This window comes from Phyllostomus discolor, chromosome 4 (assembly GCF_004126475.2).
Source record: "Phyllostomus discolor isolate MPI-MPIP mPhyDis1 chromosome 4, mPhyDis1.pri.v3, whole genome shotgun sequence".
Lineage (NCBI taxonomy): Eukaryota > Metazoa > Chordata > Mammalia > Chiroptera > Phyllostomidae > Phyllostomus > Phyllostomus discolor.
In genome coordinates, this window is record NC_040906.2 from 149470084 (window position 1) to 149496122 (window position 26039).

The following is a 26039-nucleotide window of genomic DNA, read 5'->3' on the forward strand; positions in this document are numbered from 1 at the left end:
GACTGGGAATCCAACTGGTGACCTTTTGGTTTGCAGGCTGGATCAATCCACTGAGCCACACCAGCCAGGGCTGGTTTGCTAAATTGACATGAAATGTTATCAAAAGCCTAGTAGGCTTTTGTAGACACTGTTTAAAAAGCTCAAAAAAATTTCCTTCTTTTCCTTGTAACTGATTTTTTGGTTAACTACTTTGAAGTGAAAAAAGAAAAAATCTAAAAGAATTAGAGACAAGTATGAGACAGTATCTCTCCTTCAGTGAAAAAATATATTAGAAATTTTGGTTTTATAATTGTTTTTAAGAGGCAGCATTTACTAAGTCTGACCAACTCAATGCAGGTGTGTATGTGTTTTTAATAATACACTAGATAGCATGCATTATGGTAAACTTTAAAGTTTAATTGAGATGAAACTCTTAACAAAAGGCCTCATGTCACTGCTATCATGATCTCATGTGAAACCCAATTCCTCTATGTGATTTCCCCAAATCCTCTAGGACATCCTGACTTTTCCACCTTTGATTTTTCTTATGCTTATTGTACCAATCATCTTTAGTATTGTTTTATTAAAAGAAGCTGTATTATAAATTTATAAGATATATGTCTTATAAATCTTATGCTTCCAACAAATTATAGGCTACCAGAGAGCAGAAACCAGCAGTACTTTCTTACATTCAATACAGAGTCCATTAATTCATTCAACAGTTATCTCATACCTACCACTTGCCAGGCATTGTGCTAGGAACTGAAGATCCAATAGAGTTAGAAAAACAGAAACTGTAAGCCCTAATGAAAACTAGAGTTTAAAGGACAACAGGCATTAATCAAATAAAAAGAATGTAAAATAGAAACTATGGTAAGTGTTTCAAGGAGAGCTATACAGTGCTATGGGAGTGTATAAATGAAGGGGTCAGAAAGCCACTGCCAGGAAATATTAAGATCTGAAAGATAAGTAGAAGTGAATGTGAGGTGGCCCTCCAGGCAGAGGCATTAGAATGTGCAAAAGCTTTGAGGCAGGAGGAGGCACAGTAAGTTAAGGAAACTACTGTAGTAAAGCAGTGGGTAAAGGTGTAAGAGCTGTAATAACCCATTCTTACCTTTGTTAATAGTTCTCTATTTATTTTGAAATTTATAGTCCCTTGACCAGTGCTGATTTCACTCACCACTGTATCACATTTTAGCTGAAAAGACAACAAATGAAGTAAAATAAGTATGTTATAAAATAAGCCTAATAAGAGTTGTAGTTCTAAAACTATCCGATTTTCAACTGTCCAAAGGCAGCAGGTGGATCATCTCTCTCAGTCATTATATCTGAACCTGGGCCTTAAGCCAGTCTTTTATGACAGTCATTCTACTTGGGTAAGCATGTTTTCTTCTTTTCCTGATGAGAACAGTATTCTGTATTTTGAGTCTCTCCCTCTTTCTCATTCCCTCACCTCAAATTCTCCATCTGACATTGAAGAATAACAGCAACACTTTACGCACCTGGACAGGCAACGAACTCTTTTTATCTCACCCACATTTTGCGAGGGCCACAGAACATGACATTCTGTCAGGGCCTATGCTAAATCACTTGTACCAACACATGAAATGTAAGTAATTTAAATACTTGGTATTCAATGAGTATGCCTTAAAATTTTAACCAGCTATTCAAAAGCACCTAACATACCCATGGAACTTGAAGGAATACCTGATGTCAATGAGAAGCCAGTAGTTTTTAAGACTAAATATTGTAATTAGGATGGTTCTATTCCTGGTATAATTCCTGAGAAAAATCTGAGGTGATTCTTGATCAAATAACTATTTACTCAACTACCAAACATCCTTTACAATTCTCATTCTTCAAACATTGTTTTCTGTGATAATGACCCTTACTATTCTAGGTCTATAGGGTACCCAGACACCTCTTTTGTGTCACATATAACCTTATTAAAAAAAAATATCTTGTTCAACATCTGCGTTTTCTGATGGTATTACACCAACAATTTGGTCATTGTCTACAATTCTTTCAATTCCCCCTTTAGATACCAAACTTAACAGAAAAATTAGAAATTAAAGAGGTTTATTAAATCATCTAACTGTTTTCTCTCTACAACCATGATTCTATTTCCATCTAATCATTTCCTCTCATATTTTAATGATCATCTTCTCAGAAACTCATTTTAAAAAGTGCAACCCACTGCTCTAATTTATCAAGCTTGTTCTCCTAAATTCAGAAGTTCATCCAGCTTCAACATGAAATTTTAATTATCACTTCAGTCCTCCTGTAAGCAGTTAAACAAAAAATTGAACACTGTCAGCTCAAGAGGAATGGTCTGTAACTAAACTGAAAAATCACCCTAATCTTATAGTACAAGGGTAAAATGAATTTAAGTGATATTTTCCAAGGCACCCTCAACATAGAAACATTAATAAATTCATTATTATTGCTGAGATAGTCTGCTGAGTATTTTTTTCCTTAAAATAATAAGTGTATTACAAAGTCAAAAAAGGTAATAGTGCTAAAGTACCTTCTCTGCCAGTCTTGTGGCTTGAACTTGAATATCTGGTTTTGAACGGTCACTGTTCTCCAACAGAGACTCCATAGAAAGCTGAAAATCAGCTATTTCTCTGAAGACAGACATTGAAATAGGAAAATGTTGTTGTTACTCTGCAGACATTACTAGTATGACCCAAAAAAGGACAAATCAATATGGGTTCTCCATATTGACATAATTTTATAAGAAAAAGGTTGTTATGCTTTCAATATACAAAGCAGAGAAGTTAAAAATATTATAACCTTGTATATTTATTTAGACCTTTACTTTTTATCATCTTATAAAATTCTTCTTCTTCTATTATCTACTTGTATTGTACAATAGCTTCATATCTCTGTGAGATAAGTAGAACAGCCACTTTGAAAAAAGTTAAGGCCTGACATGTTAGAAAGTAAGCATGTGAGTGTTCATCACATTATTCTCTATAATTTTTTCTGTAGGTTTGCAATAGTTCAAAATGTAAAATAATTTTTAACTGACACAGAAATACCTATATTATTACCTATATTGAACATCTGATATTTAATAAGGAACCAGAGAATGAGACTCTATGAGCAGAATAAGTGGGTTGAACCAGTGTCTGTCAAGCCTACTGGACATTGACACAAAAGGACACATTTTGTAAACGAATGAGCAAAATAGAACCAGAGGCACAGAATCATGGAGCAGACTGACAGAGGTAAGAGGGGAGGAGGAAAGAGGAGACTGTTTAAAGAAGGTGAAGGGATTAGTCCAGGAATATGTGCAGATCCATACACATGGATGACGGGGGAAGGACTAACTATGAAAGTGGGGGGCAGGCTGGGTAGAGGGAGCCAGAGGGGGAAATAATGGCAACAACTGTAAAACATAAATTTAAAAAGGAAAAGAAAAGGACACATTTTAGAGGGGCACAAATGACTCCATTGTCATCACTGTTAAAATTTAGAAGCATGTCAAAAAATTGTGTCTCTTCTATTTAATAGCCCATTAAAGAACCCAGTCAACAATGACCATAAAGAATTTTCCTGAGCATTCGTCAATTATCCAGCAGACTAGTGTGAATTATACTTACCTACCCAAACTTATCTACTGATATTTAAGCTATAACTTAAACAGACCCATGTCTGTCTATTAATCAGTGCCTGTGTGATCTTGGGCATGTTGCTTAAACCTCCCTTGTAACCTCAGTAAAATGGTAATAGTACCTACTTCATAGTGTTGCTGAGAAATTAAGTTCTTGTCAAATAATACTAATCCTAATTCTAATGTTAAATACAAAATGTTTAATAGTACCAGTATTGAGCCCTGGGGAATTATTCTGTCTGTAGTTCTTATACTAGCTTGGTTGGAAAACTATACTTTTTTTTTCCCTAAGAGTATTCTCTAATGATTAAATGGCCATCTGATTTTTCTAAAGATTAATTTTAATTGTAGAGACTCATATACAGTCTAAATGTATTTATTTTATTTATTATTTCCAAAGTACTCTGATAGCTTAGTCAAGTGTTTGTGCCAATAATGTGGGAAATTGAACAAATCAGTTTAATAAAATGGGAATAACAAAATAACACACAATTTTTAAATGAAAAAAATTTAAAAGTAATACTATTAATTGAAATAGTATTACTATTATACTATCATAGTATACCATAATAATATTAATTGAAATTATACAGATTTGAATATGCCAAAGATTAAACTATGAATTTTGACATTTAGCTAGGACACTTTATAAAAGGTTAAAAATAACCATAAACATACAGAATGATTCTCAAAACATTTAGAAAACACAAAGAGGTCATAGGATGTTCTATAGATAGTTTTTAAAAATGACTGGTAGGAGGCATCTACAATTTTATTTTAGACATAAATAATAAAAAAGTTCAATTTAATTTAAAATTTGATTATCTAAGTTGAATCACAAATATCCCCAATTATTTCAATGGTAAGAAAAATTTTTAAAAATCATTATTTTAGTCTATTAAAAATGATTAACAATAATTAAACTAGGAATATTTAAAACATGAATTATGAAATGATGTGAAGGGTTACTTGGCAGTAAAAAAAGACCAAAAAGAGAAATAAATGCTTTAAGGAGGTATGCAGGAATCGACCAGACTTGACCTACTTCCCAGTTTTCCATTTTGGGAGCTTTCAATTATATACCTACAAGGAACTTTTTGCTCTACTTGAACATGTAATTCTTGAATGTGAATTATGTTAAAAATCAGAACTGGAAACATTCTAAATGTCTATCAGCAGGGGAGCATTTAGAGTATTATTTAGCCATTGTTAAAAGTGATATTTACAAAAAAAGAATGATGTCAAGGGAAAAGATTAAAGAATCAAACATACAGTAGTTTTATAACTATGTTTTCTTACAGGCTGCCAGATATGTTCAAAAAGAAAATATGAAAACATACCAACTTGCTAACACCAGATATCTTAATGCAGTAAGACTAATGGGAATTTTTTTCTGTTCTTGTACTTCTATATTTTCCTAAATTTCCTTAAAATTATCTGTTTTGCTTTTGTGATAGAAAAACAAATTAATTTATAAAACCTTTAAAAAGACATAACATAACACCTAGACTATGAAAAACAGTAGTTGTCAAAATAAGCCATGGTGAAGCAGGAGAGTGGGTAGGGGTGTCTACTGTCATTGGCACATGGTCAGTTTTGTTTGTTTCATTTTGGGAGCTTCCAATTATATACCTTTCTGCTCTATTTAAAGATGTAATTCTTGAATGTGAATTATGTAAAAAGTCAGAACTGAAAACATTCTAAATGTTTTCACTCAGAAAACATTTAGAAACAAAACTGGCTATGTATCAATGAGTGATTGATGGGTACATAGGGGTCATTAATCTATTTCTTCTACTTTAATATTTAACAAACATTATTAAATTAGTATTAACAACTTAATATTATTATTAAATAGTAGTAAATTGATGTTTAAGTTAAAAAATAGTTTAGAAAGCAACAGCTACTTTCCCACTCCTTTTGAGGAGGTACTGTTGTTGTGCTAGAGTGAAATCCCTGGACTTGAGTACTACTGGCTTGTAACAATTACTAATCCTCTCTACTACGATCAGTACTAAACAGAGGTTCCACCATAGCTGAAAATATAATTGAATTAGGAGACCTAAGCAAATTGATTCATATCACATTAAATAAGCCACATTAACAAAAACATGTCTTAATCTCCTGGAACTAAGAGGATTTTAGAATAAAGTTAGAAATATAGAACAAGTTAGCCTTGGTTTTAGTACTCTAAAAGACATTTGCGTTATGATGACAAAGCATTTGTTTTAAATAAATGTAATATGTAGAATTTTAGACTTGTAGCCTAGAAAAATTGTGGTCCTCTTCAATATTTACTTTCTATTAACCACAATCTTAGTACTTCAGATTGTTTAAATGCAGCTACCAAAAGGAGCTCCAGGCAGGTAAAGGAAGTCTTATTCAAAAGATAGTCCAAGGCAGGTCAGTTTATTAAAGGCCTTTGAAACATAAAAGAAAAATGGAGACAATCCCATGATTATGCAGAATGTCACTGATAGTTTTTATGAAATAGGTAACCAGTTTAGAATAGTATATCCATTTATATATAATCATAAGTTCTTAGGTCAGTAGTTGCATTGTTCTTAGGATTCAATATAGAGGAGGTGGCAGGAGGCCACTTTTAAGATATTCTGTTTTATAATGCCATATGTAGCTTTCTTTTCCTTTTTCACTTACCTCTTTGTCCTATTCTGGGAGCTAGAATATTTATCCTGCTCTTATTTAAAATCCTGACAAAGGGGACAAAACGTAAGGACATATTGATAGTGATGGTTCTATCTTTATATCTTTCTAAAGCCTAAGCTTTAATGCTTACTATGCAGTCAATTTCTTGTCTTTATTAATTAACTTAGAGGATATTTTATCCAAATGTTACAGTTTTCTAGCCAAATGATAAACACTTATCATTTATTTTTAAATATATTTTATTAATTATGCTATTACAGCTATCTCATTTCCCCCCTGCATTCCCCTCCACCCTGCACACCCTCTCCCACCCACATTCCCCCACTTTAGTTCACCTCCGTGTGTCATAAGTTCTTTAGCTTCTACATTTCCCATACTATTCTTGCCCTCCACGTATCTATTTTTAACCTACCATCTATGCTACTTATTCTCTGTACCTTTTCCCCCTCTCTCCTCCTCCCACTCCCCTGTTGCTAACCCTCCATGTGATCTCCACTTCTGTGGTTCTGTTCCTGTTCTAGTTGTTTGCTTAGTTTCTTTTGGTTTTGCTTTAGGTGTGGTTGTTAATAATTGTGAGTTTGCTGTCCTTTTACTATACATGTTTTTTCTTTATCTTCTTTTCTTAGATAAGTCCCTTTAACATTTCATAAAATAAGGGCTTGGTGATGATGAACTCCTTTAACTTCACCTTATCTGAGAAGCACTTTATCTGCCCTTCCATTCTAAATGAAAGCTTTGCTGGATAGAGTAATCTGGGATGTAGGTCCTTGCCTTTCATGACTTGAATACTTCTTTCCAGCCCCTTCTTGTCTGCAAGGTCCCTTTTGAGAAATCAGCTGACAGTCTGATGGGAACTCCTTTGTAGGTTACTATCTCCTTGTCTCTTGCTGCTTCTAAGATTCTCTCCTTCATTTTTACCTTGGCTAATGTAATTATGATGTGCCTTGGTGTGTTTCTTCTGGGATCCAACTTCTTTGGGACTCTCTAAGCTTCCTGGACTTCCTGGAAGTCTATTTCCTTTGCCAGATTGGAGAAGTTCTCCTTTATTATGTGTTCAAATAACTTTTCTACTGGTTGCTTTTCCTCTTCCCCTTCTGGTACCACTATAATTCGGATGTTGGATCGTTTAAAGATGTCCTAGAGGTTCCTAAGCCTCTCTTCATTGTTTTGAATTCTTATTTCTTCATTGTTTTCTGGTTGTTTGTTTTTTTTCCTTCAGGTCCACACCATTGATTTGAGTCCCAGTTTCTTTCCCATCACTATTGGTTCCCTGTGCATTTTCCTTCATTTCTCTTACCATAGCCTGCATTTGTTCATCTAATTTGTGACCAAAATCAACCTATTCTGTGAGCATCCTGATCACCAGTGCTTTGAACTGTGCATCTGATAGGTTGGCTATCTCTCGGTCACTTAAAAAAAAAAAAAACTGGCTCTGGGGCTTTTAATTCTGTTTGAGCCACCTTTTTAATTTAATTTTATTTTTTCCTTTGGTCTGGTTGTGCCTGTTATATATAAGGGGCAGAACCTTAGGTGTTCACCAGGGCGGGGTACTCCAGTCACTGGGTTGTGACATTGTGTGTGGGTGTGGGGTCCGAGAGGGAACAATGGCGCTTGCTCCGCTCTCCGTGGGACCTCAGTCCCTTCCGCTGCTTCCCCCAAGCAAGCTGGGCCCCTCTGGTGTCAATTCCCATGTAGGTGGGCTTGTGCATACTGTGGGACCCTCCAAGAACCTCTCCTATGAGGCTGGGAGTCCCTCCCTGCTCCTCAATCCCCACAGGTGTTCTCAATCAGTGCCCCAAGGCTCTATTTCCCAGCGCTGTGATCCTGGGTTGCTAGCAGTGCCTTGCTTCACAATTGCCGCCTTGCTGGGTCTGCTGTTTGCCACCCCTTGGCTGGGGCCTGGCAGCTGCTGCTTGTACACTCAGGGTCCATCCGCTGCAGTCTTGTGCCAGGAAGCCTTACTCTCCTGGTCCCAATGCTCTCCCCACTGCAACCCATGCCTGGCTGCCCGAGTCCGCCCTTCCTATCAGTCTGGATGAACGCGTCTATTTTCCTGGTTGTCCGACTTCCATTCAGATCAATTTTCTGTCAGATCTGGTTGTTATCTTGTTTCTAAATTGTTGCTGACCTTATTTTGGTTGTGCGATGAGGCACAGTGTGTCTACCTATGCTTCTATCTTGGCCAGAAGTCCAACACTTACCATTTAGAATGACCAAAGTCACAAAGAGATAGATACGTCCCTGCATTCCATAAGGCAACTATTGGTTGCACGTAGTCTTAACCAATAGTTCTCCATATCACCAAGAGTCCTCAAATGGAGACCAGAAAAAAAACCGACAAACAAACAACCCCCCCCCTCCACAAAAAACCTAGCAGGTAAATATTGTACAATGGCATTCAAGCATCAGATAGATGTATAATCTCTAAGAATCTTTCAACTACAAACTTAGTTCTTTTATTTGCTGTTACAGAATGAAATCTTAACCTTATTCTTCATTCTTCTTCAAGACTTTGCCATAATTATAGTTAACAGCCTAAATAAATATCACAACAACACAAGCATACTACTATGTTAATTCCAAGGACTACTCTGTAAATTGAAGAGTAACTTTTTTTTTGTATATTTACAAAGTCAGCAACATTTTAAATTGTTATGAATATACTTAACTCTTTCCTGGAAATTGGAACAGCAGATATTGACTTGATTAAGTTTTCTGGTGGAAGATCCAATACTCTGGAAAGCTAAAAATAAAAACAAAATGGAGCATGACTATTAATATATTTGTTCCAGATTCAATGGAATACTACTCAGCAATAAAAGGAATACTGAGACACTTAACTAAACGAGTCTCAAATGCACTATGCTAAGTGATAAAAGTCATTCAAAAGGCTACATACTTTAAGATTCAATTTATTTAAAATTCTGGAAAAACTCAAACTGTAAGGATGAAGAACAGATCAGTGGCTGTCAGAGATTGAGGGTGAGAGGGTTTGATGATAAGAAACAAACATAATTGTTCTCTCTTCCCCAAAATGAATTTTATATATGTATATTTAAAAATAAATTATTTTTTAAAAAGGAGATAAACCACAGAGGAACCAAATGTAATTCATTTTATTCATTCATAAAGTATTTATTGAGTACCGAGTTTGTGCCAGACCCTGTTCTAGGAATTGGGGATATGGCAAGAAGAAGAGACAAAAATCTTATGGCACTTAAGCATACATAAGCAAGCAAACAAATATCGAGAGAAAATCTGATCCCCAGGCCCTATTAAAAGTTTAGCAGAATAGCAAGGGTTGGGATATTTGCTCCTTAAATGACTGTAATGCATGGGTAGCCACAGTTGCAAACTACTGCCCTAGTCGACCTCCTTTATTGATTTATTCTTACATGACAGGCACATCTTATATGCCTTAATTTTTCGTTGAAATAATCCCATGACTTTCACACTATCATACTTTACTTCATGAATGATGAAAGTGAAATACAAGAACTTGTGTAACTGGCTTAAGTGGAAGAGCCTGAATGTGAACACAAGCAATCTAAAACATGAACCTCCACTAGCCCCATGTCATACCTGCATCCTTTCAATGAGAAATGCTTAAAAACAGTGAAATAGAAGTACAGCATAGTGAAATTAAAATTGTTTTCATTTTTCTTCCCCGCCTCTTCAATTTTTATGAAGCCTTTGCAATGGACAAACCATGGCTGTTGAGGGAGAAGACAAAGGAGAAATGGGGTAAACAGGAAAAGTAAAGAATGTGAAAAGAAATCTTCAGAGTTGTTTGTAAGTATTCTCAATAGGAGTAAAACTAAAACCACTGTCTCCTGACTAGTAACATTACTCTGAAATTGTAAAAAAAAACTTTGTTAAATTTCACAAATGTTAAAAAAAAAGTTGAAACTTGCAGACCTGGAAGAGCTGTCATATTTTTAAGATGCTGTGTACATTTCTGCTTTGATTTAGTATACGTTGATTTTTAAGTACATAGGATGTCTGGTTCTCCATCAATGGATACACTAGATAGGCAGAATCCAAAGACATAAACTTCAGAAGTGATAGCTAAGGAAGGATATAGCACATTCTGAAGAGGAATGGGTGCAGCTTGTTTAGCTATGCTCCTAACTTGAATTAACAACCCTCATTAATACCCCAAATCCAGAGGTATTCCTCTCTCTATGAATAGGAGATGCCGGAGAGCTGCAGGAGAGAATTAGTAAAACAGAAGTGAATTCCAGCACCTTCTAGCAGAAGTGAAGATTCCAGGACAGCACACTGAGAACCTCCCCAGTGGAAACACAACACTCGTACATTCCCCAATTACAGGAAATAAATTTTGATTTGGTGTTGCATGTGGAGTGGTATTTTTTTCATATTTAGGCAGATATGAAAAAATACCAGGGCTAGGAAGCAAAAATCTAATATGCCAAGTTAGAGTTCAGGAATATATGTACAGGTCACCACAACCTACTGGAGAGACAAAAAGAGGAATGTGGAGCTGCAGAGTTTATATTTTTATAACCAAAGAAGTGAGGTGAGCCGAGAACAAATCTGAAATGAAGAGTGAGGAAATCACCTGCGCAATGCAGGAAAATATACAAAATTTTTGGGCAGAGCTGACAAGCCTGGGCAAGAAGAAAAAGAATAAGCATAAATGGGGGGGGGAGGGAGACAGAGACAGAGAGAGAGAGAGAGAGAGAGAGAGAGAGAGAGCGCGCGCGCATGAGCACACTAGCGCACACACTCTTACTTGAAGAGGGAAAGAAAAAGAGAGGGAATGTGGTATACAGGAGACCAAAGAACTCTTATCTAGAAGAAAAATATAACCCAATGAAGACAAACACATTCTTCATAAGTGCTTCAACATTTGTAAATACAATAAATGACAACTAAAAGACATGACAAACAAACAGAATGAGATAAAAAGGGAGTTTAAAAATTAAATTGATAAAACATTTTTAATACAGAATGATTAAGAAACACAAAGGAAGAGAACAGTCATAATTAAAAATAAAAATATGACATAGAAGTTCTAAGATAATTAGAGAATACAGTTATAAAAACATAAGGCAACCAGAGAAAGATAAAACAATTGCATTAAGATAATCCAACCTTAGGATACTTGGTGTCCCTAAAATATAAAAAGAGCAGCAAAGAAGCAAGAGGACAGGAAGATGGGTACATTGGTTTTCCAGCAGCAAATATGTAAGGACAGAGACAAAGTCCAAAGCCACTCTTCAAAAAGTGATAGCCAAAGAAAGATGTAAAACATTCTGAAGCAGAGTAGAGCAGCTTTAACAGAGGGCATCCTAACTTGGTCTCACTCATCTGAAGCCATAGAAATAAATCATCTCCTTCCCCCTCAAAATTAAAAGTATTCGTAGATATATATCTTGGTTCCTTCAAAAGCAGGGCCTGAGAAAAGGATTATATGTAGGTAGTTCATTTGGAAGGTGACTCCTGAGGGCAGAAGTGATGACTGGGGAGAGTAAAAGAGAAAAAGTTAACACAACATTGTGCTTCAAGGCAACTGCTATAGGCACTGGGAGCTTAATTTCCATTACTACCTCCTAAGAAGTATACATGGTATCTACCAAAATTGTCTATCCAAAAACAGGAGCTTCCATACCCCATTGACGGGTGGCTGTCCTTGATATTAACTCAGTCACATGTGAGCTGAGTATAGGCAGGGATCAGCAGGCTTTCAGGCGGAATGGGATGCTGTTAGCAGTGAGTGAATTGAGGCACATGTAAAACTGTTCACGCAAGTCGTAGCTGGAATCACAGGTGTGACCAAGTGATGGGAGGTAATAGGGCATCATATTCAGTAAAAGGAAAAACCCTGAGGAACCAAATCTTAACTGTAGTATATTATGGCAATGACATGACACTCAGCAGTAAACTGAAAGAACTAAACCTCCATGCATCATTATAGATTTTTTAAAAAATTGAGGCAAACAAACAAAACTCCAAGTTGCAGAAGGATAATTACAGTTTGATGACCACTTATATACAATTTAATAATTAAAAATTAATTATTGCAAATATTATTAAAATCTCCTGGTTAACCATGCCTGCAAATTCTCTTTCCTCATACATGAGGTTTTGTGTTTGCCATATCTGTGCATGTCACTTACAAGCTATGAATGCACATCAATTAGTAATGGGTGCCTGAAAATTATCTATATTTTTCTTCATGATTCAATATTTCATTAAAAAAGACACAAACTGAATCTATAGATCAAAGTAAACTACTATGTCAGGATAATGTAACAGAAAATTAACACTGAGCTACCTCTGGGTAAGTTGTTAAATTTAAAAATCCAGAGATGAAAAAATGCACTTTGTAGCCTTGTTACCTAATTGTGAAGAACATGAACTGGTTAAAGCAAATAATTTAGCAATGATATTACACAGGACTAGATTCATCCACTAGAGAAGTTGAAGACTGGTATGTTTGTTTCACCTGCTCAGTTGTTGCTTTTATTTCTAAAATAAAGACTTTTGATTTTCTAAATCTATTTTGATATCATTTCTAAACATGCTAACTTTCTAGTGATTAAGGAAGCCTCCTTTTGATACATTCAGGATTATTTTATCTGAGAAGTCATACATTTCTTTTTTTAATATATTTTATTGATTATGCTATTAGAGTTGTCCCATTTTCCCTTCACTCCCCTCCACCCTGTACACCTTCTCCTACCCATATCCCCCCCTTTAGTCATGTCCATGTGTCATAAGTTCTTTAGCTTCTACATTTCCCATACTATTCTTATCCTCCACGTATCTATTTTTAACCTACCATCTATGCTACTTATTCTCTGTACCTTTTCCCCCTCTCTCCTCCTCCCACTCCCCTGTTGCTAACCCTCCATGTGATCTCCCTTTCTGTGGTTCTGTTCCTGTTCTAGTTGTTTGCTTAGTTTCTTTTGGTTTTGTTTTAGGTGTGGTTGTTAATAATTGTGAGTTTGCTGTCCTTTTACTATACATGTTTTTTCTTTATCTTCTTTTCTTAGATAAGTCCCTTTAACATTTCATAAAATAAGGGCTTGGTGATGATGAACTCCTTTAACTTCACCTTATCTGAGAAGCACTTTATCTGCCCTTCCAATCTAAACGAAAGCTTTGCTGGATAGAGTAGTCTGGGATGTAGGTCCTTGCCTTTCATGACTTGGAATACTTCTTTCCATCCCCTTCTTGCCTGGAAGGTCTCTTTTGAGAAATCAGCTGACAGTCTGATGGGAACTCCTTTGTAGGTTACTGTCCCCTTATCTCTTGCTGCTTCTAAGATTCTCTCCTTCATTTTTACCTTGGCTAATGTAATTATGATGTGCCTTGGTGTGTTTCTTCTGGGATCCAACTTCTTTGGGGCTCTCTGAGCTTCCTGGATTTCCTGGAAGTCTATTCCCTTTGCCAGAATGGGAAAGTTCTCCTTTATGATTTGCTCAAATATGTGTTCAATCTGTTGCTTTTCCTTTTCCCTTTCTGGTACCCCTATAATTCGGATGTTGGAATGTTTAAAGATGTCCTGAAGGTTCCTAAGCTGCTCCTCGTTTTTTTGAATTCTTATTTCTCCATTCTTTCCTGTTTGGTGTTTTTCTTCCTTCTGGTCCACTCTATTGTTTTGAGTCCCAGTTTCCTTCCCATCACTACTGGTTCTCTGTGCATCTTCCTTCATTTCTTTTATGGTAACCTGCTTTTTTTTCATCTAATTTGTGCCCATAATCAACCAATTCTGTGAGCTTCCTGATCACCAGTGTTTTGAACTGTGCATCTGATAGACTGGCTATCTCTTGGTCGCTCAAAAGGATGAGTCCTGGGGCATTGATCTGTTTTTCTGTTTTAGACATGTCTCTCTCTCTCTCTCTTTTTTTTTTGGTCTGGTTGCTCCTCATACAGTGAGGGGCAGAGCCTTAGGTGTTCACTGGGCTGGGCACCCCAGTCGCTAGATTGTGACATTGTATGTGGGGGCAGGGGCAGGAGGGAACAATGGCGGTAGCTCTGTTCTCCTGGGACCTCAGTCCCTTCTCTGGGATCCTGGGTTGCGCGCTCTGTCTCGGTCCACAATCGCTGCTTCACTGGGTCCGCCAGCTGCTGCTTGCGTACTCAGGGTCCACCCACTGCGATCTTGTGCGCCCCAGATGTCTTATGTACTCCCAGTTGCCTTATGCGCCCAGTTCTCCCTATCTGATATCATTTCTAAACATGCTAACTTTCTAGTGATTAAGGAAGCCTCCTTTTGATACGTCCAGGATTATTTTATCTGAGAAGTCATAAATTTCTTTTAAAAAAAAGTAAAGTTAAAAAAAATAAAGCAGCATGAGCCCTACTTTAAAAACTCTACTTATAAAGAAATCCAGCCACTCAAGCCATGTACCAGGAAAAGCAATGATAGTAAGCATTTATCCAACTTAATATAAAATGAACAGGATAAAAGCTAGGTGTGCAGATAGGTTAATCAATAGACTATGAGTGTTACAAACTTTGAGTGAGAAAGTTACCCAGATAAATTCTAAAGTCTTCCTGTCTGCCGTGGGTTGATACTGCCTAAATTTGAAACATCAAGATTTGAAAGAAACACTCCAAGTTGTAACATTCTGCATAATCTCTTTTCTTAACTGCAGAGGACTCATTTAGGAAATACATCAATAATTCTTTGCATTGTACTTTGGTTTCTTTTTCTTTCATTATATTTAAGCAAAACTTTGTTTAATATTTTTTTTCTGTAAAACAGCAGTTAAGTTATGGATGATACATGGGGAATCCTAACACTATTACACTTTTAGTAGTTGGAGATTTTTCATCATAAAACAAGAAAAAACACAAGCAAACCTAAATTAAAAATAAAAACCCATTACAATGCAGTCCAATTTTTATAAAATGCATATCTATCCAGTCTTCTTTTCTATCTTCCTTCCTTCTTTTTTCCTGCCTGTATACTTGCAAAAAGAATAGATCTAAAATTAAGGTCAACCTATCAATGGTGATTATTTACAGGGAAGTTTAAATTCTTTTGTATTACTTAGTTCTTAACAATGAACAAGCATTATTTTTGCAAAAATGTAACAGAGTTTTTTTCTATACCAAATCACAACTTTATAAAAGTACTACTAAGGAATTCCCATTGAAAATTAAGTAAGGTTCAGATATGTATTGTAGCTTTCTGGTGATCTAGCCTCATGTGGTACAAATAGCATTCACTGAGGGTAAATGTATTACTATGTCCCCCACATCAGAAAGCCTTTGGGATGGTAGTGGTGCAGAAAGGGGGTTCAAAATAACATCCTCAGCATTCTAATTTAATATAATAATGAATAATATTTATTTGGTGTATACAATGCACCAAACACAATCCTAAGTACTATATACATATTAATTCATTAAATCCTAATGAAACCTGTAAAGTAGCTAAATAATGTCCCAGATTTTATGAATGCGGGACAGAGAACTTACCCATCAGAGAAGCTGGATATAAACCCACAAGTCCTCATGATCAGTGTTCTTAATCACTAATGTACCAGTGGTTCCCATACTTTTACACACTGGAATGACCCAGAGATCTTGAGAAAACATTGATGCCTGGCTCATGCAGATATTCTGATTTTATTAGTACAAGGTGTGACCTGAGCAACAGGATGTTAAAAATTTCTTGGGTTGATTGTAATGTGCAGTGGTAATGTGCAACTGTACCATACCTTTCTGCCTCCTGGTCGTCCTTGGTTAGTGGTTATCGAGCCTGGGTGAACAGCACAATCACCTGATTATTTTTAGAGCTTCAAGGCCCATGCCAGGCCAATGGACCTACATTTAAGTATTTTTTAATGCTTCTCAGATGATTCCAGTCTGTAGCCAAGCCTTGAGAACCACTGCTTAGGAAGATGCCAGCTGCCCTCCATGTTAACAATCAGTGTCCAGGCTATGTGTGCTTTTAATTACAGAAATAGCTTTCAAATACATGGGGCGTGCACACACACACACACACACACACACACACAGGATAAAAGAACCACTGTTAAGTGGTGAAATGTCAGAGAGCATGGTTTTTAATTTACCTACACTCTCACAGGTTCATAATTATTCTGGAAATAATAACATTGTATTTAGTGCTTTTTCTGATGGGAATGTGGCTTATAGGTTTCCTTAGCTACAGGATTTTTCTTTTCTTTTTTCACTTTCAGGTAATGGGGCCATTCCTGGTACTGGGCTGCATCTAGGCTACCACAGGTGTAACAAGGGCCTATTGATAACCATCTACTTAAGGCCTCATATTGATGACAGAAAAAAGCTTTAGAGAACGAAAAAGACTATACTCAAAAATAAAATAATAAAAGACTGTAACAGTAAAGCTCAAATGTAAGATAACCACAAAATATTAAAAACAGTCCTTGAGAAATAAACTAAATAACACAACTGAATGAGGAAGAAATCTCAAGCTGAAGGCAGGGAGCACTTCTTCAAGGAGTATCAAAAGTGAAAAATCCATGCACTCCAGATCTGGTTTGGAAACCTAAGACCACAGATACCAATGTGTAATATAATAATGGCTAGTATGTATTAAATGTTTACCAAGTACCAGGTGCAATTCTAAGCTTAGACTTGGCAATCTAAAGTCAGAGATTGTACTATAATAGAATCCTTGGCTCTCTGTATGAGAAAACACATTAATTAATCAAATTTGGGCAGCTCTCAACCACCCCTTTCCCAAGCACACATAATTCCTATTCCTCATAGCCAGGTACTGAACACAAAGCCAAAAAATATCCTATCACTCTGGCTCTAGAAAAAAATTCTAAATTCAGCTAGGAGCCAAGTTCAAGATCAAAATATCTGGTAATCACATAAAAACCCTAATTTTGCTAATGCAAAAGAGATCCTTATGCTTTAGTAACCAGACTTCTAGGTGACAGAACTGACATCTTAATGAAAATTCGCTCTGTGTTTTTATCCATACAATAGTCTGCAAAGCGACGAGTCTTAAAATTCTTGAAAGGGTATCAATTACTCTTCCAGATCTTAAATTACTTAAACTGTTAATAACCTCTGGTTCCTCACTCTGACTTCCTAATATAACCAGGTGAGGTATGGACATTTGCCACCAAGAGCCAATGAACAAGCAGTCCCACATTTGCAGAGGCTTTCCTCAGGTACAAGCTTGGATTTGCTCTGACTCAAATAGGCAGCAAATAAGGTAACAACGAAAACTTCAGGGTTCAGAGACATTTTCCCAAATGATTTGGAGGGTAAGGTTGTTGAAATATTCTTTCTCTTCTTTATTAAAGAAGTGTTGGAAGATGACTCTAAATCAAGGAAAACAGGGTCTCATGTTATCTTTGGAGTTACCAAAAACTGAGGCAGGCAGCCAAAATGACCATAACATAAATGAGCACTGTTCAAATTAGATCCTTTAGAATAAAAATTCAGATCCATCACCAACTTCACCAAGTGTGAAGAACACTGAAGAAACATTGGGTTGGCCAAAAAGTTCCTGAAAATTAGTTTTGTGTTCTTATCCTCTGAATTGGTCCTAGATGGTAATTCTCTCAGCGGTCCCCAAACTTTTAGGCACCAGGCACAGGATTCACGGATGACAATTTTTCCACAGCAGTGTGGGGTGGGGAGGATGGCATGGGTGATTTCAGGATGATTCAAGTGCATTACATTCAAGCTCACCTCCTGTTGTGCGGCCTGGTTCCCAACAGGTGGGAGGTTTGATGACCCCTGATCTAGGTGATCAGTGGTCTGAACATATGAAAGTGATTCTTTTCCTTCAGAGAGTAATTAGAGGATTACCTGGAGGTTTGGTGTATATCCAGACATTAATGTGGGACTGGGAAATTTAAAATTTTAAGTTTCCGGGCTAGTTAAAACAATAATTGAATTGTTTCCTCATACATCAATGTACTTGATTTTAGTAATTTAGCAACTTGACTATAGTGATTCCATTTTATCGGGTAGACCAAAGAGCCCATTATGTTTTTCTTTCCAATAAAATGAAAGACACATTTTTCAATTTCACCAATGACTTTACTGATTTGGACATTTTGAGTATGTCAGCTTATCTTCCACTATTGGCTACTGGTGGGTAAAGGCCAGGGGAGCTGCTAAATATCTTCCAATGCATAAGACAGCCCCACAGCAAAGAATTATTTGGCCAAAATGTCAATAGTACCAAGAAACTTTGCAAACCCCTTTTGACACGTTCGATTAGTCACAGCACCTTCTCCACACGCAGCACAAATCTTTCTGTGCTTCAGCTGCGTTTTTACTTTTCTCGAAATAATAAAGCATAATACGCCAAAACATTGCATATCTTCTATCATCTCCAATATTAAAATGGCCGCACAAAAGTTCGCCAATTTTGATAAGACTTTTTGAATGCACACTGGCTGATACGACAGCTGTCACAATACAACCTAACAAAATGGTTTTGAATGAAATTAAGGAGAAATAAGCACTATCAGAGCCATTGGGGAAAAAGAACAGACTTTTTGGCCAACCCAATACTATATGAATCCCCTGTTTTTCTGTCTTCAGAACACTCTGTATTACACAACTGTATTTCTGGTTTACAAACCTTAAGACCCTTAGGTAAATCTTTATTCATTTCTAGCTAAAGCCTCCTGATTTCACTAGGTCAATATTAATTTCCATGGGGTCTAATCATGGCCCAATGACTTTTCACCCAGATAAAGCACACAACGCTCTAGGGTGGAAAGGACTGGGGGAAAAGCAAAAATGCTTTTCAAAGTGTACTTTTCAACGTGAAAATTGCTCTGAGCCGCATGCCCTACCGTCATCAGCTGAAACATCACCAAAGAAGGGGGAGAAGGCGGCAGAAATAAACAGGGTTTTCTCAGAACCCGCCATCCCGCTGTTTGAGGACGGCCCACCGCGGTTAGGTGGCTTCGGGGTGCGGGGGCCTCCTTCTGCCAGTTCCCGGTCCGTACCTGACAGGCGATGGACCTGCGGAAGCCACACGCCATGTTGGCCTTCCACGAAGCGAGTCCCGGCACTAGTCTGGAGCCACACCCCGCCTTCTGCAGCCCCGCCTCAGCGTGCCGGAAGCCCGCCCCGGAGGGTGACGCCAGCCAATCAGGAAGCCCAATAGCCAGCCACTAACCTCTGCCCTGCTGCCGCGGTGGAGCGCGGGAAATCCCGAGTTTCTGGATTCCCGGGAGCCGCAGGTATCATGGCCACCTCCTCTGTGTCCAAGGTACGTAGGGGCGGGCGGCCCCTAAGACTCAAAGACAGCCTCTTTTTCTTTTCAGGAAGGCACGAAGCGGAGGTTACGTAGGTTTAGGTGTGCCGACTTCAGGGTAAGGTGCAGCGGACAGAGGTGAGGATCTTTGTTCCAGGTCCATTTGAGGCTAACTTTGGAAGCAAAGACGCTCACGTGCCTTAGTGTTTTGGTTGGGAGGACTTTTAAATTGTGGTTGAGGAGGTCGAATGCTCGGACGATGTGCCCTAGTCTCCCGTACTTTTTCCTTCTCATAAATATTTATTGTGCGTCAAAAACTCCAGTAGGTACCAGGATACAGAGTAGACTCAGTTTTTGCACTCAAACACATTAAACAGAGAAACTGACCACAAGTTGTGGAAAATGTTAAGAAGAAAGAAAATTCTAAGTGAGAGAGCAGAATAACGTGAAGAACCTAATCTAGATTGCGGAGGATCAGGGAAGGCATTTGGAGAAAGACATTTTAGCTGCTATTTGAAAAATGAGTCGAAATCAGGTAGAGGTCTGGGAAGGGGGGGGTGCAGTTTTAGCAGAGAGAATGACATGTTCTTTGGACCAGAAGGTGGAAATAAAATGGCATATTTGTTTGTATAATTAGTAGAGATAGAGAAGGGGGTCTTAGGAAAAAATGTAGGATGTGTGTATGTGAGGGGATCATAGACCTCATATTGGCTGCTTAGATGGCCAGGAATTGCAAGACGCAGTGTCGTCGGTAAGATGATGAACTTTAAAGCTTTGTTGTTCAGTGCTGTAGCCACTAGACACATATGGATATTTAAATTAAAGTAAAATTTTAAAAAATTAAAAATTCATTTTCTCAGTCTCACCGGCCACACTTCTAGTGCTCATAACCACCTGTGGCTGTGACTGCATACTAGTGCGGATTATTTTACTTCCCTCATTACTGAAAGTCCTGTTGGATAGCACTGCAGTAGACAAAGACCTTTCTTTAATAATAATGAGTGCAACTGGAAGCCCTTTTAGTTAAGCTGTCTGATAAAGCTGAGAATGCAGATGAAAAAGCTGCAAAGACATTTCTCGCTCTGTTAAACCAGATTAATGAAGAGGATTGCACCATGGATCTAACTTTTAATTTTGATTTAAATTATGAGAAGCAGTGCCTTCCAAGACTACACATATCAAGGAGGAACTACAAGCTTAGGGTTTAAGTTTTCAAAGGATTGACTAACTGTGATGCTAGAAGCAAATGCCAGAAGAGATTTAAGGGCTATTTTTTTTTTAAATTAGGATTGGTGCTGGTTTTGTTTTGCCCTGGTAGTAAAGTTCCATAGTTTTTTGTCCATAGTGATTTGTCCCCTAATCCTTTTTGTTGTGTAAGACTCTGAATTTTGGTATCTGGCAAAATTGTGAGTTTTTTTTTTCCAGGAAAGTACTTATGGCATAACAGAAATGGTTGTATTGAGACGGTTATGAAGGAGTTCTTGCATGAATAAGAATCTTTAAAGACTATTTCTGTAGTTCATGAAATTGCTGGGGTTTTTTTTTACCCCTAACCTACTAGACTTCTCTTTCTTTGTCATATTTTCTTGCTGTCAGCTGTCCTCCTAGATTCTTCGTCCATCTCAAATAACATTCCTTGATCAGGAGTTAAGAGTGGTTAACCTTATTACTACCATTGCTATAAATTATGATTCATTCTTGGTATTCTTTGTATCTCATGCCTTCAAAGCTCCTTTTCCTTTTCTGAATTGCAGATGGACATAGAAAGGAGGCAATGCCAAGCTTGTCATGGTACCACACCATTTTTCTAAATATGTATGTGTATTTTATATAGTTCCACTAGTAGCAGATACAAAAGTATAAGTAAGGCAGAGTTCTCACTTTGGATCCCGTAATCCAAATGACCACTTTATATTTTCACTGCTGTCTTCAGCACTATCCTGAGATGACTTTTTCTAGATACATATTTTCCTTTTCCTTAGAAATGGCAATCTTAAGTAGCTGTCCATGATATGTGGCTTTAGGATTGGTAGAATACACATAAGACCAGTAGCTTGGGGGCTGTGTATCACTAGTCAAATTATAACATGTTTGTAGCTAGGAAATTACCAGGAATATTACTTGGCAAGCATTCCTTCTGTATGATAATTAGGTCTAATGTCTATGTTAACACTATCCTAAACATTGGGGAAATGATTATGAACTGAATGCAGTCTGCTCTGAAGGTGCTCACAAACTACTTTGGGAGACAGACCCTAAATAACTGTGATAGAGTGTGAAAGAGATTTAAAATAAAGATATTCAAGTAGTGTGAGATCTTAGGCGAAGGAATATTTTAACTAGAGAATTGGAGATTTCCCAGAGTAGGTAGGTTTGAGTTGACCAATAATGGATGAAAGTAAGAGTTTCTCAGATGAAAAAAGGTGACACAAAATATCATACATTATGTATTTCCCATCCATGTTCTAGATAGTTGGAGTTTAATTTAATTAAGAAATAAATACTTCTTTTTAGATAGGAGCACAACTATTTTGTATCTTCTCTTTTTTTTAGACTTTATTTATTTTTAGAGGGGAGGAAAGAGGGAAAAAGAAAGGGTGAGAAACATAAGTTGGTTGCCTCTTGTAGACATCCTGACTGGGGACCAAACCTGCAACCCAAATATGTGCCCTGACCGGGAGTTGAGCCAGCAACCTTTCACTTTGTGGAATGATGCACAATCATCATTCCAATGTATAAAATAGGTCAGGCCTATTTTATATATTCTTGATCTTCATTTTAATGTATGCTAATGTTCTTTCTTCTCTAAGTTTTATAAAAATGGAACCTTTCTGAGTTAAATTTCATCAGCATTTGTTTTCTTTTCTACCTCTAAAGTAAGGTCCCTAAGAGCAAAATCAAATGTAAACATCCCATGGGAAGGAGGAGAAAGAAATGCATAGTTCTTGTATTGCTTAAGAATTTTCCTTCTATAACTTGGATAAAAAATGGATTATTTCTTAGCACTTTAAAGAAATACATTTAAAAAATTTGCTTATCCATAAAATACTTGGTTAGTAGATTTACTGCTCCTTGGCTACGTTGACTTTATGATTTTTTCCCCCTTTTTACAGGGCTGCTTTGTGTTTAAGCCAAACTTAAAGAAAAGAAAGACCTCTGTGCCTATAGGTAAGATGTCTTAATAACAGATTTGTTAGTTTTCCTTCCCTAACTGAATTTAGTAATTCTCTTCTGTTGACATAGCAGTTACCTTACAAGGCATAGGACAAAGCAATAAGGGTACAACCCTAGGGTTTTAATCTAAAAGGAAATACAAACATACCTTCAAACGGCAAATTGAAAAGGAAATGTCTTTCAAAGTGTATGTCACCATTCTTTAAAAGAGATTGTCTTAAAAATCTTAGTGGTTTCCTAGGGTAAAGTATAGGAGTTGACTGCAAAAGGGCGGGAGGGACTTTTATGGAGTGAGGGAAATGTTTTGTAGATTTGAGGGGGGGGTCATGTGAGTGCACGCTTTTGTTAGAACATATCAAATGAGGATAAAGAACTTTCTCAGTGATGTTGTTAGTGGCAGAGCCAGGATTTGAAACCAAGCTGTCTGATTCTCAAATCCATGTTCTAACCATTACTTAGTACTGCCTCTCAAACTATGAGATGAATTTTCACTTAGAACCTTTTGTATTAAATTGCAGCTATAATTTATTAAGATTTGTTTAAAGTTTTTAGTTATATTAGTAAACCTAGTGTTTATAACTGTATAATATGAACTTTGAAGTACATTAGGTTTATTCCATTATGCAGATCTAAGACCAACAGGTACTGTTATAATATGAAAATCTTAGAGGAATTGACCCTAACTTTAAAACAGATGGAGCCGAAATGAGGAAAACATATTCAGATATTAGCACTTGCCTTCAGTGTCTTCAGTTCTCAAAACAAAATTGTCTGAATAAGAAGAAAGATGCTCTGCATTGTGCCCCCCAACTGTCCCCTGACTTGAAGGCATTTTGACATGTGCCTCCTAAAAAAAGACTGATACCTCTCCTTCTCCTCAGTATTCTGTGGAGAGAGAGAGAGAGAGAGAGAGATAAATATATATAGAGAGAGAGATATGAATTGTAAGGAGCAGGAGCTAAACTGTCAGCAGTGAGAGCTGATAGTCATTGTTTACCTCCTCTCAGTGCTTGCTTATTTTTTACCTGCTTACTTGGTAAATGACCGAGAGAAGTTGTGGTAACAGGTTGAAGGGTCCTATTGCTCTTGTTTTCCAATTTCTGACACTTTGTTAAGTATTTTGATGCAGCATCATTCACAAAAGTATTTATGTCTTGATTTGCCACTTTAACATTTTATGTTTTTACTCATTTTCAAAGATGACTATTTTTGTTTTGTTTAAGGCAACCTTGTTATTCTTGTCTCTTATTAGTAGTATATCTCCTTGCTTTTTTAGTTTGTTTCATGTTATGAACTTATCTGTCATTTATCATATGATGACTTCAGTATATTCTAAGCCTTTTGATAAAATTAAAAAATCATTGTTTGTCCCAAACCAATTCAACTACGATTAGAAGCGAAGTTCCTTAACATGAAAGAGAATTTCTATTCCAAACTCTTAGTTAACATTAAATTTGATGTTGGAATACTGACAGCGTTTTAGTGAAGTCAGGAACAAAATGTATACTTTTTTTTTTAAAGGATCTCCAGTTTTGTTTTGTTTTTTTAAGATTTTATTTATTTATTTTTAGGGAGGGAAGGGAGGGAGATAGAGAGAGAGGGGGAGAGAGAGAGAGAGACAGACAGACAGACAGACAGACACATCAGTGTGCGGTTGCTGGGGGTTATGGCCTGCAACCCAGGAATGTACCCTGGCTGGGAATTGAACCTGGGATACTTTGGTTCCCAGCCCGCGCTTAATCCACTGAGCTACGCCAGCCAGGTCAAAATGTATACTTTTACAACTATGTAATATCATGAACATTCTTGCTATTACAACAAAATACCTAGAAGTAAACAGGAAATATAAAGCAAAGTAGAAAACTATAAGGAATGTAACGTTGATTAAAGGAAGAGTCTTGGAGTGTTTTTGGATGTGAATTTTTACCATATTAAAAATATAATTTCTCAAAAAAATATTTCTCCCCAAAAAGTACAGATTGTCTTTTATCCAGTCAAAATACCAGTGTAATTATTTTCCAGAAATGACAAAATTATTTGGAAGGAATGGTTTAAAAATTTTTGAAAAAGAATGATGGTGTTTGTGGTGATGGGAGGAAGACCTGGACCTATTCAGTATTAGAATGAACTGTGAAGTTACAGTAATTAAAACAGTTCAGGATTGTTCTGGTTGGATTCAGTAGAATGAAAAAAAAAGTTCAAAAATAGTTCCAAGTGTGTGTATGAGTATTTAGATGATAAGGGCATCCCAAATCAGTAGAAAAAGAATGTTTTTAAACCGAAGGTTTTATATATAACCCAAGTTATATATAAATCAGAATCAGAAAATCAGTTTAGTGGGTCATGAAAGTTTTAAAAAACAATAGAAAAGAAAACATTTCGTATCACATGATAAGGGTAAGTATTGTTTTGTGGGACTTTGTTATATGTATGTGTGTTGGATTATGATGTAAGATGTATTCCTTAATGTGGGTTGTGCTTTCAAAAGTTTGAAAACCACTGCAGTAATTGGTATTTGGGTAAATGGCTAACCATTTGGAGGAAGACATTCCAAAAGTGTGTAAAGTAATACAGACAGAATAAATAAAAGTCTGGGCTAAAACTATGTCAGCTGAACAAATGAACAACAATAGTAGTAGTAAGAATCATTTAATAAAGGAGAGCTCAAAGCCAATATATGAAGCAAAGTATACAAGGCCTTAGAAGAAGAAATAATGAAAATATATTAATATTAAACCTCAAATCGAAACCATTAAATAAAAACAAAGTGAGAAGTAAATAATAGAAATACATTCTAAAAATTAAAAAGCTATTTAATCTTATAGACAATTATAGTAAAATATAAGATATATAAATAAAATTAAATATCAAGGATATTGAATGTTACCTGTCCCCAAATATATATATATATATATTTGAGGCATATAAAAAAATTTCAACCCCATTACTTACTGTGTGACTTTGTACAAAGATTTTCTAACTTTTATTAATAAGAAAGACATTGACTTAATCCTTTCTGTTTTCAGAGGAGTATTTTAATAAAGGAAAAAATGAGTCTGAGGACAGTAAGCTTCGATTTGAAACTTATCAGTTGATATGGCAGCAGATGAAATCTGAAACTGAGGTGAATACTTTTTTTAATAACAACATTTCTCTAGTACCGTAAATCTCATATTTGTTGCTCCCTGTCTTTTCCACCAGTTTACAAGAGAATTGATGACATGTTGGAATATTGTTTAAGTACAATCTGTATGTCCTTAAAAAAAAAAACACACTCACATTCCAAGTATTAATCATAGTTTCGGGTACTGGAATATATGTTTATAATGATAGTTCCTAAGGCAAGGGGCCTTTACATATCCTCACAGCTTTGAAATACTGGCATTCTTCAAATTA

General features: G+C 36.5%; 2 protein-coding genes across 5 annotated transcripts in view; one reads left to right on the forward strand and one right to left on the reverse strand.

Annotated features, from left to right (window-relative positions):
• Window positions 1–19324, reverse strand: part of RARS2 (arginyl-tRNA synthetase 2, mitochondrial) — a 68935-nt gene extending 49611 nt beyond the window's left edge. Inside the window, exons 1-4 of one of the 2 annotated variants that reach the window (XM_036024448.1) lie at window positions 19219–19324; window positions 8935–9008; window positions 2507–2606; window positions 1094–1177 (exon numbers count right to left, since the gene is read on the reverse strand). In XM_036024448.1, the coding sequence (XP_035880341.1) occupies window positions 1094–1177; window positions 2507–2606; window positions 8935–9008; window positions 19219–19254 (294 nt within the window). In that variant the 5' untranslated portion in view covers window positions 19255–19324. Of the gene's footprint in view, window positions 1–1093; window positions 1178–2506; window positions 2607–8934; window positions 9009–19161 lie in introns of both variants that reach the window. The other variant, XM_036024447.1, reaches the window with a different exon arrangement.
• Window positions 19325–19399: 75 nt separating this feature from the next.
• ORC3 (origin recognition complex subunit 3) overlaps window positions 19400–26039 on the forward strand; it is a 63553-nt gene continuing 56913 nt past the window's right edge. For 2 of the 3 annotated variants that reach the window (XM_028509406.2, XM_028509407.2), the window contains exons 1-3: window positions 19400–19484; window positions 22583–22637; window positions 25670–25767. In XM_028509406.2, coding sequence (XP_028365207.1) covers window positions 19461–19484; window positions 22583–22637; window positions 25670–25767 — 177 coding nt within the window. In that variant the 5' untranslated portion in view covers window positions 19400–19460. The remainder of the gene's footprint in view (window positions 19485–22582; window positions 22638–25669; window positions 25768–26039) is intronic. The other variant, XM_036024446.1, reaches the window with a different exon arrangement.